Raw genomic sequence first — 21,422 nt, 5'->3', positions numbered from 1 at the left:
CCATTCTGCTTTATTAAAACAGCAACATTATTTCCAAAACAATCTTAATTTTTCATCATTCAGCTAGGACTCAGACCCATCTGCAGTAAAAAACTTCCAGAAATTAAGTACAGTGGACTGAAGAATAACCTTTTCTGGTCATGACAATACAGGAGGGTACATAGCCAATTTGAAGTCTTCTGAGACATTTTCTGGCAACAGATGGTTTTCAATTATATTTGCTTTATGCAGTTCAAATGTTTTTATTTTTCCTTCTTTGGAAATCCCAACAGATATGCAGCTTTTGGCTGCATGTCCAGAATAATCATGCCAAAGTAGACTCTGAATCTCAGGTTGAGCTATTTAAGACGATAACGTAAACACAAGTTCTTCATTTTTTTTTTTTTCATTTAAGCTGGTATAATTCAGGTGCATCAAAATAAAACACATAGATGAACGGTCAAATGAAGAAAATATCATAAACATTAATTCTGTATGGAATTTGCCCTTTTCAAGTCTGCTCAACACAGGGATGATTGACAATATGTAGTACAAGCCTTTAAACCAGGTGACCAGTATAGGGACAGTTTATACATTGTGTTCCAATCAAAACCTAACTGTTCAATTCAGAGTTTTAATTATTTTTTTTTCCCTCTGCATAAACAAGTTCTTGGTAGCCTTTTCAGTCCAAGACATTTTATGTTAGTGACCATATGGAACCATTCTATCATCTAATCCTAGTTGGTCCTTGTTCCACTAGCTACCACCGATAGCTTATCCTTTACTTTGTACAACATCAGCTGTTTCTCAAATTATCTTCTCTAGAAGTTTCTACTTTACTTATCTCATATTCTTAAGGCAGTTATACCTTACACCTTTCTATGTTTCGATAATTTATAATTACAGTTAGCTTCCTTAGTAAAATAAGTGTCAGTTATACCAATGGTATATTAATTAAAAATAAAATATATGAATTGTAGTCTTAACTATTATGTTCATAGTGCTGTTATGGTACTGTATCATCACTATATATGTGAAAACAACTTGCAGGACTCTTCCCTACTAGAATAAAGTTAACTTTCAACACTTAAGCATGTGAGAAATTTGAAAATATTTCTTTTATGGTAAATTTCTTCTGTGGTATAGTGGTAACTCAGTCTCGGAAAATAATTTATCCTGTATAACAGAATTTATATTATTTAGAGGAAAACGAAAGAGAAAAGCTTATCTTTACCCTCCGGACATCTTTGCCAAATGTTTCACTGTAGCTAGTGCCCAGTATTTCAAATTGAACATAGGGGTTGGCACCATCTTCTCTGAACTCCATAACACCAGTAAGCCCAGTTATATGGCCCTAAGGAGACAATTTTCAAAAATTTTACAATAGAACAAATTTGCCTTTACAAACACTCATTTTTTATTAAAGATAAAGAGAAATCCATTCTGAAAATGTTTACAGCAAACTTAAATGTAGTGATTACATGTTCTTCAACAGTTCAAATACGTTTTTGAGGAAACTAGTATTTGTGATCAAATATCTTTTGTATAAGAGGTTATCATGGATCTGTAAAATCATAGTACTGTTCATATTTGATTAATTCAACATACTGCAGGACAGTTTAAACAACTAAATCACACTGCATTAGCTCTGGGCTACACCACAAAAGAGATATTTAACAATGCTCAACTAACTTATGCAGCTAGTTGAGCAGCAGTAATTGGAACCTAAAACTTAAACCTTGTTGATTGGCCCCTCAAGCTCCTTAAGCTTTCTTGACAAAAGGATTACAACAAATGAACACATCTATTGGACTACTTCTAATCACACGACCTCCAGAAGAGGTAGCTATGATAGCAACAGACACAGAACACATATCACTGGAGTAATGCTGCAGTGTGTGTAATTTGTTTGCAGTAAATCATTTACTTTATTAACAGCAGATCATTCATTGTAGTTGTAAATCACTTCTAATAAAAGTTAAACAGAGGTCAAAAGCCTCTTCAAAAGCTAAGGAGAACTGAAACAACTCAATCTTGCAGACAATTGTGGTTTGTCTATTCTCACCTTCTTAATAGTCTCAAGCATGGATCGTCCTCCATTCCAAGGCTTGGTGGATTTCCTCATGCAATTCAGACTTGCCATGCTGTGCCATTTCCTGTCCTCCAGTTTTCTGTGGAAAGCATTGGCTAGCATGAGCACACTGTCATACAGGTACAGGTTGGAAACCTGCAAACAATAATAACAATGAGCCTGTTTGTTTATTTATGCTTCTTTCCAAAGAAACTGTAAAAACAAGAAAACAAATTAAAAAAAAGAACAGAAGCAAACAACAAAAAAAGACGATATGTAAAAACCAAAAGCTAAGCACATTTGAGATGTTCAACAGTTAAGGAAATTCAGACAAACACCAGTGTTTGCTCCCACCTTCTTCCTTCCAGCTTAGTAATAGTCCTTTTCTGGCCAATGGATTCTGATGCATTGCCTTACTGGCACATTACCTACAGTACCGCAGTAAAGATATAAAAGATCGTAACCCAAATATAAAGTCAAGCTACAGAAAGAGTACAGCTGTCTATCAGTAAAAGTCAAGGACTGCTACCCTGTCAGTCATTTCAGCAAGAAGAAAAAGATGGAACAGAATTAAGCTCTTAGTCTTGTTCATTTGAGTAATCTTGGTAATTTCTAGCAGAGCAAAATACAATATAATGTATCTACTCAGCACACAGGGAGAAGAAATGGCCATATTATTTTGGTCTCATCATCTCTCTCCACCAAATAAAAATGAGACTGGTCATTGTTCAACTTTCTTGGGAGATATTTATGTCAGCCTTCTTGTCCTCCTTATGAGAGATAACAGCAGTAATTGATGACAAAGGCTCTAATAAGAACTGCACGCTAGTGGCATTCAGATGTTGCTTTTTCAAAGTTTTTTTCCAAACCAAGACATAGCCTCTGATACAAAATCAATGGTGACATGTGGCAAGTATCTACTTCAAGTGGTAAAATTAGTGGTAAAACTTTAGCAGTGGCAGTTACCTAGAAGTAATTTGAAAAAAAATAATTAGATACTCTCTTCATTCATCTTAATTCCTCTTCAAACCTACGCACAGATTCAGGAGTCTTATTTACTCTTTACTAAACTCAAATGAGCAGTTAGCATGAGGTGCCAGATCCATTATTTAATTATTTATTACACTAAAAGAACATTCACTGAGCTGAGGGCTTTAGCATGGTGACTTATTTATCACTCGGATTTCTGTAACCCACAGAAGGTGGTGCCTAGAGATCAGTAAAAGGCTACATGTGGAATTTAATGCAATGACATAATTCCTACGAAATGTCACTCATCTGTAAAGCTTAAACATATAATGCTGTTGCAACACTGTCTACAACAAACTTCTAATACCTTAAGACCTTAAGGTCAAGAAATAAAATGTTCCATATTCCATAACCTGTTGTTCAACATAAATTGAAAGCCTAGTCATTTTGAAAAGTTTTCTCGTGTATGTTAATCTGATCAAAATATGCAAAAATATATATGTAAACAAATATGTAAATTTCTAAACAAATATGTAAAAACATATGTAAACAAAAATTACTCAGTTAAAATAGGAAGATAACAAAACACTAAATACTAAGGAAACTCCCATATTTAAGTGACTAAACTCAAGCAAGGATCTTAATTCAAACCCTAATAAATACTATCTCTGAGATGTCTCCCATTTGGTGTTGTCATTTTTAGTGTAATCTTCTTTCTCTTCTTTTCCTTCCAGAATTGACTTTATCTTCTTACCCTTTTCCTTTTAGAAGAGTTTCCAAAGCAGCTACTTTCCACACTTCCTCTTTTTAAGGAAAGTATGAACTTAAAGAGTTAATAAGATTCCCAAATTCCCAGCAACTAAGTTTTGTTTTTGTTAAGTCTCTTCTGCTCAACTGCATTTGCATTGTTCAGCAGATATTTTCCAAACAGCTTTCAATTAAAGCAACCATGCAAATCCTTATTATTCAACAACACTTTTCCTCTTCTAGTCTCCACAAAAAATAAAGTAAAATTTAAGAACTGCTAAGCAGTACAGTTTACATGTACAAACTGCGAAAGAAAAATGAAATTATGAAATTTCTTACATGCCACAAGATACAGATCCTCTCCACTCCTCATTATGTTTGTTTTTACATCTACATTTTTAACTGAGACCTCATTGCCATGTTGTAGTGGAGCAGCCACAGAGCAGAAATGCTTTGTATTGTCTTACTTTGGCACTTTTTCAGGTCTGGAGAAATGCAACCTCATTCCCAAATCCAGTTTGCTTGGTTTGGTAGTAGAAAACTCTAGGGTAACATAAGGTGACTTGGTACAATGCGTTCCTTCCCTTCTTATGACATAGTTCTCCACATATAATGCACTGAAAGCTTGAGAGTAATTACGCTGACTGTCTTAGCCTACATAAACCTTGCATACAACTCAAAGACTACATGATGTACAAAAAAAAAAGAAAAAAAAAAAAAACAGCAAAAAAACAATCAGTCACCTGTTTACCAGCCTAAACAAAAAGTTCTAGCTTGTTCCATAATGGATTTTGTATCACAATTGTTTCATTATTTTTCTTTGGAAGAAAAAAGGATATAAATTAAGTGGCAGAAAGAAAGAGTGCAGAAGAGAAGTTTCACACTATTTACTTCCTTCTGTCACACATCTGGAGTCGTGTAGCAAGGCAGACAATCATTTCAGGAGACAGAGCAAGTTACTTTTTTGATATGGAAAGCCTACTCCATACACCCTGCTGTACACACCAATCTACTGCCATTTTGCCACTTCAGTTTTATTCCATTGCAGATTTTGTCCAAAGCAGTGAGTATAAAGTACTGTTTAACCAACAAAATAATTATAGACTCATACACTGAGTATCCAGCTCCAACAGCAGTGAACTACCAAAATTATCTCAGTACCCTAGAAAATAAGGTCATTTTGATGCTTCACTGTTGTAGAGGAAAACCCAGCTCCTGTACATTCACAGTAATATACAATAAACGTCTTTGCTTAACTCCAAATGGGAACCAGCTTTATGCTGGAGAATGCAGTTGTGGTTCTAGTTCTAATTTGATGCCTGAATAGTTTCATATTAACACAGCTAAACAGTTGCTTCCTTGAAAACTATAGGCATGGGGTTTTTTGTTGGTGTTTTCTTTTCTTTTTCCTAGCAATATCCAGTCTACTAAAATCAGAGGGAAAAGAAAAACAAAACAAATCGTTTGTTCTAGACCAGGAACTTTTGTCTCCTTTTCTCCTGAATCCTCCCTAAGGTAGAAAAATAAGAATTCTAAAACCGCTCAAATATGCTCTTGTTCTCTAAGTCACGTTCACTTTCTGCTTTAAGTCATTAGTGGGTATTTTTGGGAAGAAAAAGAGATAATGAAAGCAAGACACAAATTTTGGCCTAATGTCACATTAAATCCAGCATGACAATAATTTCCTTTATTTTCTATGATATTCTGTTTAATACCTTAACAGTCCTACAGGCCTTCAGCACATATCAAAGAAAATAATCATAATAACCTCGCTCACAACAAGCTACTGATAACTTGCATATCTTTTAAGGCCACCATAAGTCACTGTATTTCTAAAATAAAATAGTTCATTTGGAAGGGACCTTCAAAGACCATCAAGTCCAACTGCTTGACTGCTCCAGGGCTAATCAAAAGTTAAATTAATGAAGGCATTGTCCAGTCATCTCTTGAACATGAACAGGCTTAGGATATCAACTACCTCTGTAGGTAGCCCGTTCTAGTGTTTGATCACCCTCAAAGTAAAGAAACATTTCCTAATGCTCAATCTGAGCCTCCCCTGCTTCAGCTTTATGTTGTTCCCACCAGCACAGCCTGGCGCCTTCCTCTCTTTTCCCTGCTCAGGGAGCTGCAGAGGGCAACAAAGTTCTCTCTCTTGGTCTCTTCCAGATTAGAAGAAAACTACTTCAGAAGAAAACTGCCTTCTACAAAATCTCTGCATATGTACTGGATGGTGTTTACAACTGCATATGTTTGTTGTAACCTCCAGAACAGTAATACCACAAAATTAAAAAGGATTAATTGGACAAAGCCTGTAAATACTTGCTCCTGCAAGTGCACACACTTCAATTTTCAGCTAGCTATCAAACTCTGCATACAAAAATGACTTGTGACAGGGAATTTGTGAGACACCCAAGGGATCAACTATACCTTGTTTCCACCAGTGCTGTTTAAGACATGAGGGAACAGTAAATTTGAAAATTTGTCTTTAAGTAGCTATTCAGAATTGGTAGCAAAGTCAGAGAGAAGAAACAATAAGGCAACAGACTTGACTCCTTCAGGTTTTCAAGCTCTGCAGTGTTACTTATAGATCTAAAGAAGTGGGGGAAGGACATGTATCTGCCTGCAGAGACCCCCCCTCCAAATAACAAAACTTCCTAGATAAGAACAAAGTGTTTAATTTTCATCCTATTTGAAGGAAGAAGCTGTAATTTTCAGTTCCTCTTTCACTTGCTGAGAGCTGTAAGAGCTGAATAAATGATTTCTGACCTATCTGCTGTAAAAATGATGGTGACTGTTTTACCGATATATTAAAGAGTTTGCACTGTACACGAGTAACTTCAGATTTGTTCCACTACATATTCAGAAAACTTATGATTATGATAAAGAACCTTTATGATCCTGTTAGAAGTCTTTGTTTCACAATGAAGAAAAACGCTGCCATGCACTAGTTGAGCAAAGCAAATTTTCAACAAGAGAATGGAAATCTTTCCGTATTTACATTATTAAATGTGATTTTCAAGAGACTTCTATATGAATTCCATAAGAATTTCCAGAGTGAATTTACTTTCGAAGTTGAATATGAAAATAGCTTTTAGCTCCTTCAGAAGCACTAATAATAGACAAGTGCTTTTCTGGGAAGGATAGCAAGCCACAAAGACTGACCCCAACTTCTGATCTGCCAGCTGTGCCAGAATTCCAGACAGACAAGACTACTGAGAAGATCAGCTGGGAAGAAGACACTCAGATACAACTATTTCAAAAAGGTATTCCCAAACTCTGCATCTGTACTCTGCTGCTGCCAAAATCATCCTGTGAGTTAGGCACTTATATCCCAAATGACAGGATGCATCTTGCCAGGAGCAGTGAAGATCAATGGTTTACTTATGCTCTAACAGCATGTTTACAAGGGTACTGTTAGGAGGGAGAGACTAACAACTTGACCCATTTAATTTTCTCAAATTAGTTTTCAGAGCCCATTGTGAGACTTCATGTGAGTGCGTATGTTTTAAATGTATGCTTTGCTGCTCATAGAGAATAAAATCATAGCCAGCTGCCTGGCACTCATGAGAAAATCAGAGTCAGAAAACAAACTTTCATTAAAGACTCAAATATCAGCTTCAAATTTCCAAAGGGCTATTTATTATCATGGAGGCAAACAAAAGCCTGAATAAAATCTTCAGAAAATCATAACAGAAAACCATACCACAGAATATATTCAGGTAAGCTCTCTAGAGGTAAGGAATTTAACAAGTACATTTTTGTTTTTCAGTACATTTTTTTTTTCAGTGTTTTGTCCAGTTTAATTTTAAGTGTTTCAAAAATGGGGCTTCTGAAGATGTATTTGGAAGTCTGCACTATCAGAATCTTTTTCTTTAAACTGATGAACAATTTTTATCTCCTTTATTATTTCCTTCATAGTGGTTTACACATCTCACACCACTCATTTCTCTACCTACAGCTTCTCTTCTCTGCATGCTTTCTGTCCTTCAGCTAGTTTTTGCAAGCATTTATCATAATTATGTGTATTTTCCTACTCAATATGTTTTCTAACAATGTTGACAATTATACAGGGCCTAGATTACACTGCACAGCTCAAAACTTGTATAGTGAGCAATGCCAGTGCCTTCAGCTGACATCTCAAGAATTTGGGACAGCCAACGCTCACAGTCTGAGGGAAGTTTAGCAGAAGATGTTTGATAAAAAAAAAACTGAGCACACAGTCACACCGGAGGACAAACGGTAACAGTAAATTGCAAAAGAGAGCATAAGATCATAATTCTACTTTCTATCACATATAAGCAAGTATGGCTGCATATTATGTTTTAGAGGCAATAAAAATGAAAAACTGAGGTTCTAACACTTGCTTCCTGCCATTGTCATCCATTCTCTGGTAAAACACTGAACAACAACTCAATGAAACATTTAATTATGCAAATAGAGAACTCCAGAGGTCAAAAGAGCTAGTCTAAGCAAAGGAAAAAAATGACTTCACAATGTATTTGGGTTTCAAAATCCAGACTCTCACAAAACTGCACTTGGTCAGAGGGCACCTTTTTTTCTTTTTTTCTTTTTTTTTTCCCTTCTTCAAATGCACCTTTTTAGATCTGCTACAGAGCTTGAGAGGGAGATTATGCCTGCAGTGGGCAGTGAAGACTGTTCAAGACTACTTTTCATTCATTCTGTTCTCTGAAAAATATTTCAACTATGACTGATTATCTGGCCAAAAGTCCAAAATAAGGTGCTAAAGAGACGCCATATTAAAGGTTTCGCAAAGACAGGAAAATAAAAATGTGGCTCATCAATTCTTGATGACAGAAAGTATATGTTTTAATAGGGCTCAATTTTCACTGCTTTCAGTGGCACTTAACAGATGTGTCAAATGAGAGTCAAGCTGTTTAGCTGGATAAAACTGCAGGATAGGAGAATTAAGTTAATATAGGCAAATGCTTTTACAAAATATATCTCCAGGTACAGTAGTTAAAATGCAGTAATTCTAGAAAAGACAACAGTTCTTAAAAATGCAGCTCTGAAGGAGCAACTGCTAAGAGATGCCTCCAAAGATATCTCACGGTCAAGTCTTCAGAGAACGACATGGAAAGAAGAGTATAGATGTTTCAAGGAATATCCTCCTACACTTCTCTGCATCTTCTCTTCAAATATGTCAAACCACGCCAGGAATAGTTCTTCAGTAGAGAGGCAAGATATTTAATCCTTTTAGGAATAGCCTTGTTATTTTTGTGACACAGTTTGCTGGAGTTTTCTTCTTTTTGATTTTCAAATCCTACTATATATATTTGGTCCAATTTGGTTAAATATTTGGTTAAATAATTTCAGATACCCTGTGCCCATTAATATATTTTACTATAGACAGATTCTCACATAAATTGAACTTATGAACAGTAAACAGCGAATAAGGGATGAAGGTAACCAGAGTGGAAACCAGATTTCTGAAATGTTTCTTCAAAAACATAACAAGAAAAAAATTCTGACTTTATAACCGAGCGCACCATGAATAACCTTGAAGAAGAAAGAGCGATCTTCAAAAATCTAGCTTTGAAATAATCTAAAAACTTCATTAGCGGTAATCCTACTAAACATCATTCCAGTGCCATAGAGAGATATGGAAAGGGCATATCTGAGATGAACAGGATTTGTTATAAATCCTAAAGTGCTTCAGTATACTTTCTCCTGTCAATGCAATAATGACAGTTCTGATGGTCGAAATTACAGGATACTCATTGCCTCTGGAAAACAGCAAGCACTGAAGAGTCCTTACCATTTATAAAAAGTAGAAGAGGGGCGGGAAATCACATATGAAGAATCAATCGAAGATTAACATAGACCTCTGAATTCAAATAGAATGACCAAGATGAAAACCTTACGAAGACTTCTGAAGAAGAAACCCAATTGATAATACGTGCAAGAAATAAGGGCATGAGCAAAACTGTGACAGGTGGGTTGATGGAGCAAGACTGTATTTCCACAAAGCCTTCAGAATAGGTGAGGTTTTGGATAAGCTTGCAGAACAGCCTGATCTTTAAAAGCTTTGTCAAAATGCCAACATGATCACCCACTGAAAAACAACTTTCCAGGATATGGTACAAAAGACACCGTGAACAAAATTGTTCCAAAAAGACTTTCATTAATTTAACCAGAACTAAGTTAATAATCTTGGATGTAAATGTTTCTTTCTTTACTAGGTTGTTAAAAATGCTAAATTCTCTCCTAAACATCTTACAGCTAGAGGCTGGCAGAATTTAGCTTATTCGCCTTCAAAGTCGTTAAATAAATAATTAACTAACAATAGCTGGTAAGTAACCTTGACAACAAAGAATTATTAATTTGAAATTGCCCAAGGGAAAACGAGCCAGGGATTTTCAAACTGTGGTTAATCAAACTACTTCAAAGCAACACAACGACTCAGCGCTGGCAGGCAGTCACTGCCTCTGGTGGATTCACGCAGTCTGACACACAGCTAGGAGCTACGGCTGCCTTTGGCAACACGGGTAATTTAGTGATGTACTTCTGTACAGCAAAAGGTCAAAACTATTTTTTAAGCAAGAAAAGGGAAATAGATTGAAAGTACCTGAATTACAGAACCATTAATAATATGTCAATCATACTGAGAAATGAATATAAGCTCTGTTCCCAACAAGATGTTATATAACATGTTTAGACAATGTCTAAACAAAATGCAGATACAGAATGTTTCAGACATAATTGCACATGCTTAGAGCATCCTATATTCAATTAGTAGGAACCTAAAGATAACATAAGACATACTCAGGGCAGTTTATCTGAGAAACTGGTAATAGTATACAGTGCTCTTCAGTGTCCATGATATTACATTTCAGCACGGCTGGACAAGGAAATTATAGAATCAAGTTCCACAAAGCTAACTATACACCTCTGCACCTCTTTCTTGTTTCTAAGAACTAATTATGGGCAAAGAATAACATTACTTTTCCATTCTGTTAATGACTGTTTCTAAGGTAGCACAGTATTTCTGAAAGACAAGAAATAAGAATGCTGAAGATGTGTTACTTCTCTAAACCCACATTTGTGAAATAGTAGAAAGAGTATTTAGATTCCTAAAGGGTCTTTTGTCAGTGAACTCCTGTAATAGACTGTGAGGTTATTCAAGCCAGCAAACCAATTACTGGTTTAGCAAATAACTTCCTCAGAGAAGTCTGTCAGAGCTCTTTGGATGACTCTCTGAATTACATCATGCATAAGCTAGCTCAGTCAGAAATACTCAAAATCCTGCTGTAAGGTAAGACTGTCCCCCAATAAGTGATTTTTGGTGCAGGCTACATCACTTTTTTCAGCATAATGGAAATAGTTCTGATCCTCTGAAATGACTGACCTTTGTTCTCCTTACAGCATTTCTCAAAATTGCTATCAAACAATGAGAGTGTCTTTTCTTTCTATGAAAAGACAGGCATAGACTTTCCCCAGTGCAGAAAGAGCAGACCAGTGCTCAGAGATACAATTTATGCAGCTGGAATTTCCCAAACTTTGGGATCAAACCCATTGCGAGAGAATCTGAGTCAGGCAGAGGCTCTTTTTGAGGAGAAAATGCCCACACACCTTCTCTCGATGGATTTCAGTCTCTGCAACTACGACTCGTTAGAAGAGCACAAATAAGTAAAAGAAACATCTCCATTTCCTGTTCCGTTGAAAAGCTTCCCCCTTTACAATTCTCATCCTGGGACTTTTTCTACTTTTCCTGGCTTCCCACAAGCCTCACATTTTCCCTGCTGAAGCTCTAAGCCAAAATGAGTTACCCACTAGCAAGGACACCCTTCCTGACCAGGTTGCAGCAGCCCAGACTGCAGGCAGCCCCTTCCCCACAGCCTTACCAAGCCCTAAATTGACTCACTCACACAATACCTATGCTTGTTGACTTGACCTCTGCATATTTATACTATCCCAGGTTAAAATTACATTTGCAATAAAAAGTGTGTCACCAAGCTTATATGCTCAATCTACTGAAAGTTCTCCTTTTTGTCCAGCAGCTTGTACTATACTATAGAGGAGATTCTTAAATTGTCTAAAGTAAACTAGAAACACGTAGAGTGCCACTGAAAGCCCCAGATCTGTGTTTCAAAATTATTGCACTATGACTGGAAATACCAATTGAAGCTGTTTAAGCTTAAATTACTGCAAGAAAAATTCTGATATCTGGGATAAATCTGGAGATTTTGCCTATGCCAGAGTAAAATCATTGTAGTATCCTTCAGGGGTCTGTACTGAGACCAATGCTCCTTAATAATCAACAGTGGGATTAAGTGCACCCTCAGCAAGTTTGGGGGTAACACCAATCTGCGTGGTGCTGTTGACATGCCTGAGGTTGCCATCCAGAGAGACCTCGATGGGCTTGAACAAGGGCTGAGGAGAATCTCGTGAGGTTGAATAAATCCAAGTGTAAGGTCTTGCACCTGGGTCACAGTAACCCCCATTATCAATACAAGTGGGAGGAAAAGCTGTATTGAGCACAGCCCAGCCAGAAAGGACCTGGGAGCACTGGTGGATGACAAGCTGACCATGAGCCAGCAATGTGCCCTCGCAGCCTAAAAAGCCAGTCATATCCTGGGCTGCACCAGAAGAAGCATTGTCAGCAGGTTGGGAGAGGTGATCCTACCCCTCTGTGCTGGTGAGACCTCACTTGAAGTATTGAGTTCAGATATGGAGTCCTCAGTACAGGAGCAATGTGAGCATATCCAAAGGAGGGCCACAAAAATGATCCAAGGGATGGAACACCTCTCTATGAGGAGAGGCTAAGAGCTGGGGCTGTTCAGCCTGGAGAAGAGAGAGGCTCCAGAGAGACCTTCAATATCTAAGAGGGGGCTAGAAGAAAGAAGGGGGCAGACCCTTTAGCAGGGTCTGTTGTGACAGGACAAGGAAAAACAGTTTCAAACTAAAAGAGGGAAGACATAGACAAGAATTTTTTTTTTAATTATTATTTTTTTTATACAATAGGGGTAGCGAAGCACTGGAACAAAGTTCCTCAGAGAGGTAGAGGTGCCATCACTGGAGACACTCGAGGTCAGGCTGGACAGGGCTTTGAGAAATCTGACCTGGCTGTAGATGTCCCTGTTCATTGCAGGGGAGTTGGACTGGATGACCTTTAATGGTCCCTTTCAACTCAATCAATTATGCTCTAGGAAATCTGTTACCAAAATCTGGAACTCAAACCAGTGGTGCATATTTCATATGCTCTAACAATTACCAGCTGCTGGAGACTTCTGAGACTATTGGAATGGGACAGATTGAATACATCAACTGCACTCAGTCCATTTAACTAAATATGATGCGCTCCACAGCCCAATACATATCAGAGTTCCGTTATGCTCAAGATTAATTCTTTTGTATCAGATATCTGAGGAATAAATATAATAAAAAAAAATAGTAATGCCAGAAAACTATGATGACACAGGTTGTTTTTGTTTTCTTTTTTCACATAGAAAAAGATTCATAAAAGGATGGCATACCCAAAATCATCTTTGGGCTAGTACAACTGATTTCTAGCGCTTTATGGACATAACGTTATATCTAAAACACTTTGTTCTGCAAAAAAGAAATAAAGAATTAAATCAGGAATAACTGAGCAAAAACTACATGCACAGATTTATCTGTATTCATTCTATTTTTCCTCTGAGGTAATTCAGTCACAGAAAACTATCTCACATCGAATTCCTAAAATGGACTTTTCTGCTGAACGTAGCTACTGACCTGCAGCATCTGAAGATAGCCTTCTTGTGGATCACAGAGCAGTGATGATATTCGGTGATTGTTCCTCATGCACCTCTGATTATTGTCCTTTGAGAGGGGGAAAATCTGCCGGATAACTGTCATCCTCCCAAGGGCACTATGCACCAACTCTAATATTTCATTATCAGTGATTTCCTGTGAATGGAGACATAGTATTTTAGAAATAAAGACTTGTGCAGACATTTTAATTTATATCTATCACTGTTCAAAAAATGTTTTTAAGCAAACAAAGGAAGAATCAAAAGTTACAGATGCACATGTTTTGTCTAGAACAAAAAGTTTTTTTATGTTTAATAATAGCATTTTTAAATGTGCTATCTGAAATAAAGAAAACAGCTCAACATAGCACCATCTATTCTGGAAATATTATCATACTGTGGAAGTAGTTCCTCATAGGAAAAAGCACAAAAATAGAATCAATAGATCTCAAGGTAAGGAACAAAAAATGTATACAGATAGAATAGAACCTCACTACAGCCTCAAAACAAAACAAATACAAAATGTAGCCACCTTTAAGAAATACAGCCCCCACCTCTGAGAACAACGTTGTGAGAACATTTTTCCCGGAAGAACATTAAATTATTTCTTCAGACTAATCCTTATAATAATGACTCAATCAAGTCTTTTGAAGTAATCGATATTACAAAATCAGAAAGCTGGGAAGCTTCGTGGAAGGGATGGACACAGTTAAGAACATAAAGTACTGCACAGAGAATAATTTGGGATAAGATACAAAGAAAATTCATGACAAGGGACAGAGTCTTCATCTACTGCCCTTATGTTGCAACTGATGCCAACTCAACTATATGCTCTATTCAGTATTCCGTACCTAAACAAACAAAGACCTCTTTTCTTACCCTTAAAACAAATAATTCGAAAATTATGGGTTTAGCTGATCCTGAAATCATAACAGTTGCGCAGCCTGCGATGGCTATCAGCTGCCATGGAGATTCCTTCCCCACGAGGAATGACAGGCTGCAGCACCACTGTCTGTATTCCTCCCTTCAGACACATCCTTCACAGAGAGCGCTTTACAGCCAAGCTCCCTACCACTGCCACCAGCAGCCTCACACGTCCATCAGCCAATCTCCAACATCAGCTGGCTGTGCAACCTGCACAGCTGGGCCAGCTCATGGCCAAGCTCACACAGGGCTGCTCTCAGTACCTCAGAGTAGAGAGCAGCCAGCAATTCATATCAATGGACTCGCCCTGTTTTGACACCAAGGCTTACATCTTGCAATGTGCCATCAGGGGAAGTGAAGCTGATGCTATATTTTCAACGTTCAAGAAAAATTATTTTGCTTTCTTGACATTTTTTTCTGTCAAACTGAGAGTGAAGTGACCATGGGGTTATCGTAATTACTTGTAATGGCTGACTAGTATTGTAGCTTTGGCTCGGTTCTTCTTTGCTGATTTCCCATCATTTTTAAGGAATGCAAGTTTTTAACTTCGTAGAAGGTAAAATTCATTGTGTTAACAACAGTGCAAAGTAAATACAGAAAATATACACTAACAGAAGTAAAAAGATTCTGAGACTTCATAACTCTGTAGAAGATCACCACAGAATTGCCTTGAGCTCTACAGAGTCCCTCCAGAAACCAGCCCTGGATTTCTTTTCTCTGGTGTTGAGGGTGTTAATGCCACATACTGTGTCTAAGCTTCTGCCACTGTGGTCTGAGGGAGAACCAGCTTTATGCAATACCTTTAACTCTTTAGAGGTGGTAGGGAAACACAGACTGCATGACTGGAAACAGAAGATACCTTTTGAAAAAAAGATAATCATCCATAATTCAACTCATGCCACCTGTATTTTGCATTCTACCCATGTCATGAATGTTTCTTATTTTTTAAGACATACCATAATCTGCATCAAAATGCTTGACTCAGAGCAGGATGGTTCTCCTAGGTACATTAATTCACATCGTTCACACTCAGCTATGCACATCAAGTGAATCCTGAACAAAAGAGCCTAGTCACTCTAAGAGACTCAGAACATAATTGGGCTAAACCTAACTCTCAAAGTGCTACCTTTTCCTGCGTAGACAGCTGGCAGCAGCTAGAGGCTTCAATGCCTTAGTTCTATATGTAATGCTAGGGCAACAACACTACATCTGATTACCATTAATACCAGCAAATGATCTGCTCATTTTAGAAACAGGATTCCATTTTTGAAATTTAAAAGGACAGTAAAAAGAAGTTGTTGCAGAAAAAAAGGGTCTGTGCGTGACTACATTTCAGAGCTAGCACTCTAGAAACTAAGGGTAACTACAAACCTTTCCAAGCTGTACAACACGATCCCCAGTAGACTGCAAGCAGTGTGGTACAGGGCATCTTGGGCAGCTCCTAGAGCAGAATAGTGGTGTGTGTCTGTGTGAACCGTGGACAGCAACAGGACATGCCATCCTGCTCAGCAGCAGATGCATTTCCCTGGACCAGTGTCATGGCCACAGGTCTCCCCCTCATGTGGTGTTGGCATATCCTGGGGGTTCATTTTTAGAAACACTCTGATTCTGGCTTAGCAGCACGTGAAGCTTTAAAGGTCACCTGTGCTCTGACTACATTCATATCTACCAGGATAACAGCATGTAATCTGTATATTGTTCTAGGTCTTGGAGTCATAGAGGAAAGAAACATTTCACACTGATCTTGTAATTAAATTCTACTTATCTAGTTAAGTGTGCCAGAGCACACTGCTCAATTATGTTCAACTTCCATTAATCAGAACCCCCAGATCCCTTTCCATGGGGCTGCTCTCCTGCCTCTCATTCCCCAATCTGTACAGATATTTACATAGGGGTGCCCAATCCTAGATGCAAAATCTGAAACTTGCTCCTTTTAAAAATCACACTAATCCCGCAGTTGACAAATTTGTTGTGCAAGGCCTCTCTGCCCCTGAGGAACTAGCAGTTCCTCTCAATTCAGTGTCATCTACAGATTTACTTAGTATACCTTTGAGTACTTCATGCAAGCTGTTGACGAAAATATTAAAGAGATTTGGCCCTCTAAAATGAAGCCCTGCAGAATCCCATCACAGTCTGGAAACCAGTTTGATGTAACCCCATTCACAATAACCCTTTGAGCTCAACTCTTCAGCCAACTGTTCACTCCCTGCATTATGATTTTGCTTTGCTACACGCTGGATGTTTTGTCTACGTTGATATTGTGAGAAACACTGTTGAAAACTTTGCTGAAATACAAACAGACTGCAACTGACTACTGGCTTCCCTTGAACAACTGGGGACCCAAATTTTCTGTGACAACTGAGCAAACCATTTAATTCAGTCCTAAACCTTTATAAGCAACTATTCTCCAAATTTCCAATCTTGATCATGGATCATTACACATCACAAGACAGCACACTGATTATCTTCCAATACTATGTGTGGACACTGCATTCTAAATGGATTTTATTGATTGGTTTGCAAGATCTTACAACATCCCATACTAAGTGCCCACTTTCTGGCTTTCGTGATCTCTTGATGTTACTGACTGTTACTGTTACTGATATTAATATAGATGGCGGTTTTTGCTTGCTTCAGGGGTATGCTTTAAGGAAGGAAAGGAGCCTAACTATTGCCTAGCACCTCAAATAGCAAGTTGCAGTCAAACCTGTAAGTATTGAATTTCTTGAATTAGGATGGAAAGAGAGCATTTTTCTGAAAAATAAAGGATGTTCTTGTATACATGTGCTGGATTTTTTCTCCACTAAGGGACAGAATGTGGGTAGTCTAAATAATTCAGGTAGCACTTAAATATTTTGGTAAGCAGACATCAGTGTAAATCTGACTATTAGTAGACCTCAGGCTATTAGTAGTTCTCAACATCCAACTCAGCACTGAAGGAGTATTCCTACAAACACTGTTTTCTGTTCTTGTGGCACATTAATGACAGAGATCACTCTTCAAAAATTTGTGGCATGCATGTATCTATTTATTTATCTGCACATTAAGAACTTGAGTTAGATTGTAATACCTAGCCACATTGCTTAGGGGAATATTTAAATTTGCTCTATTTGTGCCCAACTATCATAACACAAATTGCAAAATGAGACAATTATGTTTCACATTACAATCTCTATTTTCCTAGAGGTAATAACAGAATATTATAAATTTTAATGACATTAATAATTTAAAGAATCAAGAGATACCAGAAAGAAGATCCCAGAGAAAGCTGGAGAATAAAACTGAATGGTGAGAGTACAAGGATGCTCACATAGACAAGCTTTAGATATATGCCCCTGTAATACGATCAATACTCCTCTCAATGCACTACATGTATCTACAAATGGACACTTGTTCATACATTGCAAATCTAGAAAACATCTTCACAATAAGCTGGTTTTAAAACATTTCTGAAATCTTCCATAGACAGATTTATGAAACCTTAACATTATGTTGGCTTCCCTGCATCTCACATGAACAGACACGCACACAGGTTAATCCTTTAAGGAAAGGATACTTTTTCATGCCACAGAAAAGATTCTAATAGAGGTCTACATGACTGCCTGTTCAATTTATATCTTTGCTCTTCTCCCACAACCTCTTCCTTTCACCTGATGCCAATAAAGTTTCCTATAGGTCTATTTCTATTTTCAAAGACTCCACAGTGAGCATCTTTCTCAGATTATAATCAGTGCATGAGTAAAAGCATGAAAAATGATAGTTAACCAGAACAGAACAAAAACAAACAACTCGACATTGATTTTAATGTAGACTTCACTGATGAGAACTCATAATGACATACTCATCTAATCTTGCTCCTTGACTGTTTCAGTGTAATTCAACAGCATCTGAATTAGGTCAATTCCGAACCTTAAAAGCTACTTAGAACAGAATGCAGGTGCATATGAAATCCAGTTTCAAACACACACACACACACACACACACACACACACACAAAATGCTAAATATGCAGTTTTTTCTACAGTGTCAAAAACAGCATTCAAAAGGAAAGAAAAAAGATTTGTCAGCAAGTTACAAATATAGATTTACTTGGAATAAAATTGGAATAAATTTAGACATGCGAATTACTAAGCTTTGAACTGAAATGTGTCATCTGCTAGATTATTTAAAAAGAGTCTTTCTAGTATTTTGGTCAAGTTTTGTAAATCTATACATTTTTCTGTAATTTCAAATGATTATGCATATCATAGAATGCTTGCCCTACTTTTATTTCTGAAGTATCACAAAAATTCTGCTTTGTTCAAGCAAACTTGGCAGAGGGAACCGTATTAGACTTATTATTATTATAATACATACAAACAGAACTGTATAGACTGTTTTTTCCAAAAATCTTTTAGAAATTCTGCATGTAGAGAAATATTGAGAAGAACTCCACATTGTCCTGGTTCTACCCAAATAAAAATGGAGCCATAACAATTCCTAAATAGCTGTGGATCTGACTGTTGACTACTCAAGGGGTATTACATAGGCATTTCTAGCCAAAAGGAGAAAGATTTTTTCAAAGGGAAGTGGAAAATAAACACTGCATCCATTTGGGATTTTTCTTCTGCAGTCAGAAGTTTCTCCAAGATTACTCTACAAGCTCTGCATTAGGAAACACTGTTCACCATGCATAATCTAATGTCTTATTACCTGATACCCTTGGAGAAAAGAGAGGTAAAGTAATTTGTTGGAGAGACACTTTATTTGATAATTGCTATCCTATTTTCTGCTCCTTCCCAACCTTTGAAAATATTTTAGAGAGATCTCTATGTCGTTATTTTCCTCTGGAAGAAGTGCCTTGATAGTGGCTGAGAAGACATTTGATTTGATAAGCCAAAGGGATGAGTAGCTATGGATATACTGAACATATTACATGGAAAAAAGAAAAGATAACTATTGGCAGAAATGATGGAGCTGCAGGGTAGAAACAGAAAGAACGAAATACATCACACCAGGGCAGAAACAATGGAACACTTTCTCATTTCTCATATAACAAACTGCCTCTTACAGAATAGAGAACTGACGTAGAGTCCACTAAAGAGGAAACATGTTTCGAGTGAATGCTCTGAAGGCAAAAGGAAAAAAGCATAAATAAAATAGAAACTTTTCTCTGTACTTGGTTCTGAATTATCACATGGCTTGAGTTTGAGAAATTTTTCTTTATCTGTTGAAGCTCTAGAAATTCAACTGCTGGCAGCACCACCAGCATCATTTGAAATTTGTCATCAGCCTGGAAAGGAAGACTTGTTGTCTAAAGTTTGACTCACATTCAAGTAATGCAGTTAACCAAACCTTCTGGATAACATCATCTCAACACAGCTTGGAGTTCTCCAAGTCCCTTAGCACTTCAACTTCTTGTATATGACTTCTTGCCACTGATATAACCTGTACTGTTGTCTTGTTTTCAGTTGCTTTTACTACTACTCCTGTAGAAATTATAAAGCTTCTTCACTTCTCTCTTCTCAACTCTGAGGGCTTTCTCTAAGAAATATACTACCACAGATGGGAAGAGTTTATCCAAGTACTTTACAGTATACAACTGCTTTAGTGGTTTGCCTATACTCACAGCCTCAATTATTTTCCATTTCAAACTTTTTTTTGGACTGAAAACAGAAAACATCCAGAAGCCACTTCTCCTGAGACTTCACTTTTATTTCGCAGCTGAAGAATTTCATCAATCTTTTAACAACTGAATACTTAGCATTCCTATGGATTTAGAATCCTACCTTTCTACTATCCATCTTACAGTTCTGCAGAGTAGCCTGTTTGGTTGATTTCCGTTTCATTTAAATGTGACAAACAATAGGACCTACTTTTTTTCTTAGTGACAAAGAAATGACCCCATACTGAAGTGCAGAGTCAAGCTACTCTGCACAGCATTAAACTATATCTTGAATCAAACATACAGCCATCCCATGTGTAAGCCCCCAGGAACACACACAAACACTGAGAACTGCGCTAATGAATCTGCCAGGACCATCAATTCCTTTTTCCTTTACAAAGTTTCATTCTGGCACCTTCACAACAGTTCACAGAAAAAAATACAACAGAAGAATGCAATATAGGCTTTTTGCAAAGTAACAAAACTTTGCTATATTAGAAAGAAATCCTCCCTTTTCCTTTTCCTCTGAGGAAAAAGCCATGACAGTTAACCACATGGATTGTTGATTATCAAGAAGAACTTTCACCCCAGTACGTTCCTTTTCAATAGAGTTCCATCAAATAACATAATAATTTACATAGAAAGAAACCACTGTCATTTCCACAGTTCTCCCCACCATTCCCTCACCAATACTTTGAGAATTTACAAGTGAATATTGTGTGAATTTCAGCATTTGCTATTCCACGTGGCATTCATTCCACATAGTTTATAGTCTGTGGAATGTAAATAAATAAATAAATAAATAAAAATCAGTATAATAATAGGTTATTTTGTTTTAACAACAAAGACTCCTTTGCATCTGATCTGACGATGACTAATCTGGACCAGCAAAAACAAATTAAATGGGAAATCAGAAAATGAGAACTGTAGTCAAGTGGAATTTCTAACCTTTGGTCTTCCAACTTATTTTTGCACCTTATAATTAAATTTATTTTTAAAGCACTGAAAGTGTCAGCAATTCATTAACATGCATCTTCCCATCAAAAGTAATAACAAGTAAAATATATACATTTTAAACAACTGTAATCTAGATATAAAAGGTTCATTCCTGGCCAAGTCAAGTCATTGGAGCTATTCCAAACTTGCACCTGGTTAACAGAATGTAATCAAATGCAATCACAATGGCTTGCTCAGTAGCAAATGGGAAGGACAGAGTTTCATGCTGACTGCAAATAAAATACGTGACATAGTTCCCATAAATTTCATATCCGTCACCAAAGGTATTGAATAAACTTTCTGATCAAAAGTATAAGCAATGATTATTTGTATAAATTGG

At 37.1% G+C, this 21,422-nt stretch overlaps 1 protein-coding gene across 2 annotated transcripts in view; it reads right to left on the bottom strand.

Annotated features, from left to right (window-relative positions):
* The window catches only part of GRID1 (glutamate ionotropic receptor delta type subunit 1), a 513,133-nt gene that overhangs the window by 95,250 nt on the left and 396,461 nt on the right, over positions 1 to 21,422 (bottom strand). For both annotated transcript variants that reach the window (XM_042863189.1, XM_042863188.1), the window contains exons 6-8: positions 13,502 to 13,675; positions 2,045 to 2,206; positions 1,214 to 1,333 (exon numbers count right to left, since the gene is read on the bottom strand). In XM_042863189.1, coding sequence (XP_042719123.1) covers positions 1,214 to 1,333; positions 2,045 to 2,206; positions 13,502 to 13,675 — 456 coding nt within the window. The remainder of the gene's footprint in view (positions 1 to 1,213; positions 1,334 to 2,044; positions 2,207 to 13,501; positions 13,676 to 21,422) is intronic.

This window comes from Lagopus leucura, unplaced genomic scaffold (assembly GCF_019238085.1).
Source record: "Lagopus leucura isolate 7727_CA_CO unplaced genomic scaffold, USGS_WTPT01 Super-Scaffold_739, whole genome shotgun sequence".
Classification (NCBI taxonomy): Eukaryota; Metazoa; Chordata; class Aves; order Galliformes; family Phasianidae; genus Lagopus; species Lagopus leucura.
Note: the sequence above shows the minus strand (reverse complement) of the source record. Positions and strands in the feature narration are given on the sequence as shown.